Source organism: Musa acuminata, chromosome BXJ2-7 (assembly GCF_036884655.1).
Source record: "Musa acuminata AAA Group cultivar baxijiao chromosome BXJ2-7, Cavendish_Baxijiao_AAA, whole genome shotgun sequence".
NCBI classification, from domain to species: domain Eukaryota; kingdom Viridiplantae; phylum Streptophyta; class Magnoliopsida; order Zingiberales; family Musaceae; genus Musa; species Musa acuminata.
The window spans coordinates 15481466-15488057 of record NC_088344.1 but is presented as its reverse complement, the minus strand read 5'-3'; the positions used below and the strand labels follow the sequence as shown (position 1 = coordinate 15488057).

The following is a 6592-nucleotide window of genomic DNA, read 5'->3' as shown; positions in this document are numbered from 1 at the left end:
AGATAAAAAAAAAAAGCTAAGAGGATCCTCAGAGCTTGATGTATATCTATCAACTTCTCTTGAGTTTAGTGAGAATATTATAAGTACAGAGTTTTCGATTCTAGAATGATAAACACGATACACAAGAATAATTTTCAATCTTAACGAAGGTTGCGAGGCAAATAATAGTGATTCCAGTGTCGACAGTAGCTATTGAGCAAGTTTTTAGTGCGCGAGGATGGTACCTAAATGAAATCAAATCACGCGTAATTTCTAAATCGCTCAAATATGCAATGCATCGAAGATCAGACAAAGTTGACGAAACAAAACTAAAATATTGTTTGTGAAAAACAATAACCTCCTTTTCAATATAGATTACTGAAACATCTAACATCGATTAGATATTTATAATTTTATTTAATTTTATGTCAAATATTTTAGTTATGTCATTATATATTTACACACATTAAGTCATTATGAATGTACATTAATTATTTTTTAAAAATTAAAGATAAAAATTATATTTTTTATATATTATAAATTATCTTTAAAAAATTATTTAAAAATTATCGATTCAAACCAAAATCAATGGTTTCAAAATTAGTAGTTCGATTTTGTTTTCAAATTTTCTCAAATCAGGACGAAACCGAAAACGTGGTCAGATTCAAACGGGAGATGAATTTTCTCATACAATAAATATAATACACATTTATTATAATAGACATAAATATAATATAATATAATATAATATAATTATTAGAGAATATTTTATTTATTGTTTCTCTTTCGGTCGCCGACGAAGCAAGCGACCACTTTCAAACGCTCCGCGGATCTCGTGTTTCCTTATCGCGTCGTTTCAACTCCATTTCTCACCTCACTGCGCTCCTTCGGCTCTTCTCCCATTCCTTCGCTTCTATCTCTTAGAAGAAAAGAGAGAATGCAGCGCCACGGTGATCCCAACCCCTTCGACGAAGACGCAGTCAGTCCCTTCTCGGTAGTGTCACCTCCTCCTACCTCGTCTTCATCTTTCGAATATGTCGCCGTTGCCTGGTTCTTTGCGCTTCTACTTTTTCCGCTGCATTTACTTGCTTTTCTTGGTTTCAGTCCACTTGCTTGATCTGATATGGCTCGAACTAAATGCACTTCTTCCTGATCCATCAAAGATACCCTTGTCGAGTAGAGACATAGGGTTCTTATGGATCTGGACATCGGAGCCCTAGCTCTTGTCGTTGAATGCTTGTCCTATGGGTCTTGGGAATCCGTCGGTTCTGATTTGGTTTTCATTGATCGGATGGTCGATCGGGCTAGCTGCTACGATCTTTCTTGATCGCCAACAGAATTCATCGGCTTCTTCAATTTATGCTAAAGATTTGTTTTCTATTGTGATGATGTACATTGTTGCGGTAGTGTTGTTTGTTTTTTTGATTGTAATGGTTTTCCGTTACAGAATGGAGCAGGATCTGACAAAAAGTCGAAGTTCCCTTCGCTGTCATCTGTTACTCTGGGTTTCGGAAATAAGCACGATGCGGTTGTTGATGTTCCACTGGAGACGACAAATGTGTGCACTGCGATTTAACAGTTTTTTTTTTGTAATTTTGCTCTGCCCTTTGATGATCCAATGCAGTTTTTGTTTGGGCAATGTTAACAGGATTCCAGAAAGAAGGCACAAGAACTTGCAGCATGGGAAGCAGAACTGAAAAGGAGAGAGACGGTTAGCTCGTCTGTTACCACTATTTCTCCTGTTATTACTCTCTAACATAGTTATCTTGTACAAGTGTGACCTCGGAGGTTCTAAAGTTTAGTTGGCAAGGTTAAAGTTGGGTACAAGTCAGAACAATAATTTTAAAACACCAACAAGATAAGATGCCTTGTAATGGTTGTGGATTTAGATAAGTTATACTGATCAGCATTAGGGTGTATGTGGAGTATAATCTGTTTCTAGTTGAATTTCGACTTGCTGCATTGGCCGTCTCAAGTGGATAAGGTTCCCACAGACGAAGCTTTAATGTCTTAAACTTGGGTTGGCCTACATGAATGAATCTCTGGACATTAGATTTTTTTATCATCGTGGCATTTTCCTTTGGCTTTATCAAATGCTATCACATGGTTGTGGTCTCTAGTGCGGTTTGCAGTTGTAATTTGTATTGCCACATATGAATAAGCTAATATATTTTGCATCCTAGCTGCTATCTCTCAAGCTAGATCATAGACTAAATACTTTAATTTGCTTTTTTGCTTCTTGCAGGAAATTAAACGAAGGGAAGATGCTTTGTCGAATGGTAGGTACGAAAGTTCTTTTGCAAATATACTCTGTATTGTCTGAAACTATTGTGTCCATATACCTTTTCTGCAGCTGGTGTTACTACAGAAGATAAGAATTGGCCACCAGTGTTCCCAATCATTCACCATGATATTGCTAAGGAGATACCAATTCATGCTCAGAGGTTGCAGTATTTAGCATTTGCAAGCTGGCTAGGTATCAGATTTGATTCTGTTTTTTTCATAGCAGTCTTAGTTATGAATTCTTCCACCAAGTATGTGGCATTAGTATCTTATCCTGTTTGCAATTATGTCCATAGAAATAAAAACTTTTAGATTTATGTTATTTTTTAGACATTTGGAGAGTGTGCCAAAACTAGGGTTTTTTTACCTGCACAAGATATCCATTTTCAAGTCAATGCAAGAAGTTTTGTGACCAAGTTCTATAATATTTGTAACTGTAACTACCAGATGGTAGTTGCAAGTCCTCAATGGGTTTTGCTTCTGATTCCTAGTTCCCATTGCAATTAACTTTTCTCCCCCTTTTTCCAGGGGCTTGTTTGCTGTGCCTATAGTTTATCTGGTCTCTATGTTATTCTGTTATTTTGTATTAGCAACTTGGTATCCTTATTAGGAAACTTTAGTCATCAAATTTTGCACTGAACCAGGAGGCCATGGAAACATGGAATGTTGGCTTTAGAATCTCTTATAACCCTGCATTATACTACCCATCAAAACTCTCATCTCTACTGATTATCATAGATATCTACTTTTTGGTGTATGTTATTTATTTGAAATTTGAGTTAGTGCTTGAGGAATGTTTACCAACTTGTATACAACACCTGATGCTGTTGTGCTTCATATTTTCATATGTTAATTACTTCAGGCATGAAAAACCTGGCAGTAGTTTGTACTTTCTCTATTTAGTTAGCGTTTAGCACAGCAGTAATATTTGCCTAGGTTCAATTGTCCATATGGTGCAAATAGTTTACTTCTTTGTAGTTCTTTTCAGGAATTGTTCTGTGTCTTTCTTGGAATATCCTTGCTGTGACTGTATGTTGGATTAAAGGCTGTGGTAAGGCACTCTAGTAGCCTTGACCTATCTGTTATTGTTTGGCTTGGGGTCCTTATTTATTTATTAATCATTGTAGTATGCCATACATTTCTTTCTTGGCAGGGGTTAAAGTCTTTTTCCTTGCAATAATCTATGCTTTTCTTGGATGTCCTCTTTCGTATCTATTGTGGTACAGGCCTCTATATCGTGCAATGAGGTAGGTAATCAGAAAGTGACAATTAGTATAGCAGGAATCTTGTATTTTTGCAAATTCAAAGTTAAAATTGTTAAACTCAAATCAAATACAAACAAGTTTAATCATTGCTGATGACTATTAAAATGAAAGTTAATGAAAACATTGATCAAATGCTCGCTGCTTTTTTTCTTGCAAGTGGAGTTTCATGAAATTATTCTACTAATTTTTGCTTTAACATTTTGATTGGTGAACAGGACTGAGAGTGCAGTGAGATTTGGTTGGTTCTTCCTCTTGTACCTGGTGATTCTCTTGATGATCACTTTTTGAGAACTGATCATAATTGGCCATTGATGAGTATTTCATTCTTATTATGTACAGATCCATATTGGCTTTTGCATCATTGCTGCTATTGCTCCTCCAATTGTTTTTGATGGGAAGTCATTGACGTAAGTGATTTTTTGGGCTTGTAATCCTCATACCGCATATGTTTTAGATCAGTGGGCTTTGTTTTCGTTGTTATCATTATATTGTAATTTTATTGCTATTATATATATATGTATACATATATATATATATATATATATATATATATACATATATGTATATATATATAAATATGTATATATATATGTATACATATATGTATATATATACATATACCTATATATACATACATATGCATATGCTTATACATATGTATACACACACATACATATATACATATCAGATCATATCATATCACGAGTTTCAATAGAAGATGAAGGTTTGGACCAACCATTATTAAGGTAATCTCAACAAATTGTGGTTCATGAACTATTCTGACCATAGTAAATAAACAATCTTGGAACCATGTCTTTGTTAAATTCTTCTCTTCTCACGATAGATTAGATTCTTAAATGAATGGAGCATATTCCATGAAGAACTAGAGAGAACCTGAGTAGCTTGGTTACTGTGTCTTTGTCAAATGTGGTAAACACTTTGAAAACTTCTTAGCAACAAATAGCTTGACCTGGAGCCGGAGTCATGGCCCAGTGATTCTGAGCTTTGTCGACTTGTCTTGGTTAAAGTTAGGTAGAGAACCTTATGTCTTGGTTTAATTTAGTTGGAAGAACTACATTTATCAATCTGATGAATGTATTGGCCTCTTGCAATTGGGTGTTAAGCACTGAATCACAGGGTGGTGAACTAAACACTGGGAGCAAATCAAACCAGGTTTGTGGGATCAACAGATTACTGATTATCTGACTTCCTGCAGTTGAAATTTATTTCTTAGCTTGCATAATGATGATTATATCATTCTTCTATTAACTTCAAATCTAGTATCATACATCTTTCATTTATTTCTTGAATGTTCATGTGGTGGCTAACTGAGACAGTCAATGTTTGATGACGTTTATCTTTGTGGCCTGCACTGAGTTTCTAGGCTTTTATGAGGGGCTACCATCCTAGTTTGATGAATATAAAGTATGATAATGATTATATCTCTTTCATGTAAAATCCTGCCCATGATTTGGGCTTACTGCTACTGTTTGCATGACTTTTATGTACGATCATGTATGTAACATGGAGAAGTTAGTTCCTAGCTAAATGGCTTGTTGAAACTTGAAATGTTGACATTCTGTTCAGCATGCTTCTGCCTGAATACAGTACTAAAGTGTAGATAAGGTTCTTGTTCAGAACTACTTCTGAAATCTCCCTCATGCAGAAGTCATCTTCCATTTCAAAGTAAAAGGACAAGAAAGTATAGTTTGCCTCAGGAGTGGGATGGATTTTGGAAATTAATCCTTGCAATGTCACATTTTTCTTCATGTTATTGTGCTTTACTTTTTTTAGAGATAAGTCACTCCATAATATTCAAGTTTGCTTTCTGCTATCAGGGGTATACTGGCTGCAATTGACACTTTTTCAGATCACATGGTTGTTGGGGTAAGTTCACCTTCTCAAAACTTAGTTCCTCTTCCATGATTTTTTGGGTTTACAAGTATTTTCTTTTAATGGCAAAGAACCTTGTTATTTGAAACAGGAAAATTCTCAGTCAATTGTGGATCAATTTTTAGTTAATCTATATATTCTCTAGGTAATTTGTAATTTATGTTGAAATAATGTTAACCTTTGTTTTGATAATTACAGATCTTTTACTTGATTGGTTTTGGCTTATTTTGTTTGGAAACACTTTTAAGCCTCTGGGTGCTTCAGGTTAGTGCCAAAATTTCTTTAGGATTACTTGCAAACTTTGTTTGGAAACCTTTGTTTTGGTAATTACAGATGTTCTATATAATATATTATGCAAACTTTGTTAGTAATAAACTGTTTGAGAGCAAAATTTAGGATGACAATCAATATACATAAGCACAAAGCACTTGTTTATGCACTTTTGTGCTAAGATTTGAACCTTTAGCTTTATTGTTAAGGAATAATGGTCACAAGCAGTTCTCTACATAACTACATAATTGGATTACTGTTTTTCCATTCGTTTCTAATGATTTGTTTTTCTCACTGTAATTTTGATTTTCGTTTGCAGAAAATTTACATGTACTTTAGAGGTCATAAATGAAGAAATTGCATGCAGTGAAGCCCAAAATGTTTTGATCTAGCGTCCTGCTTAAGCTGCTCTTCTTTTAAATTTATTTCTTTTAGCTTCATTTGTTTCACGATGATGTGACCGTCTGTTGGGTGAGTTTGAATGATCACATTCCTTTTTTCATCTGTTACATTGTCATATCATCTAAGTTCTTTCATTGCTTGTTGAATGGGGTTATTAGCTTGAAGATCATCAGATTACCATTCTGTTGGAGGAATCAACAACTTTGGCCTATTGTTGGGATTTTAGGAATGAAATCATCCCTCAAATGCTTTCAAGAGTCATTGGTGGAATAATGTGATGCTTTAAGATTGGTTGGTTGTACCTGATGATTCCTTTAGTTGATCTGTTAAATGATCTTATGTCTGATATCCCAAGTAACTCTTGTCCAATACCATATTGATAGCCAATTTGGGTTTTAAGCATTGAAGTTGGTTGGTTAATATTACCAAACATGCTGTTATTTTGATTATATTGTTGGTTTTGTTTACAAACTTTGGGGTCATCAAATCATAAAAAATAT

At 34.5% G+C, this 6592-nt stretch overlaps 1 protein-coding gene across 2 annotated transcripts; it reads left to right on the top strand.

Moving 5' to 3' along the window:
* The first annotated feature begins 786 nt into the window (after window positions 1-786).
* LOC103991987 (secretory carrier-associated membrane protein 4-like) lies at window positions 787-6391 on the top strand. 2 transcript variants are annotated; one of them, XR_010488673.1, is made up of 13 exons: window positions 787-973; window positions 1427-1537; window positions 1628-1690; window positions 2225-2258; window positions 2333-2455; window positions 3251-3313; window positions 3416-3509; window positions 3743-3788; window positions 3867-3934; window positions 5366-5414; window positions 5619-5684; window positions 6010-6161; window positions 6251-6391. XR_010488673.1 is itself a non-coding variant. In XM_009411538.3 (12 exons), exons 1-12 carry the CDS (start codon window positions 917-919, stop codon window positions 6040-6042), a joined length of 807 nt encoding a protein of 268 aa, XP_009409813.1. In that variant the 5' UTR covers window positions 787-916; the 3' UTR covers window positions 6043-6238. The 2 variants fall into 2 exon arrangements, 1 of the variants encoding a protein (XP_009409813.1); XM_009411538.3 differs by lacking the exon at window positions 6251-6391 and having other exon boundaries at window positions 6010-6238.
* Window positions 6392-6592: the final 201 nt, after the last annotated feature.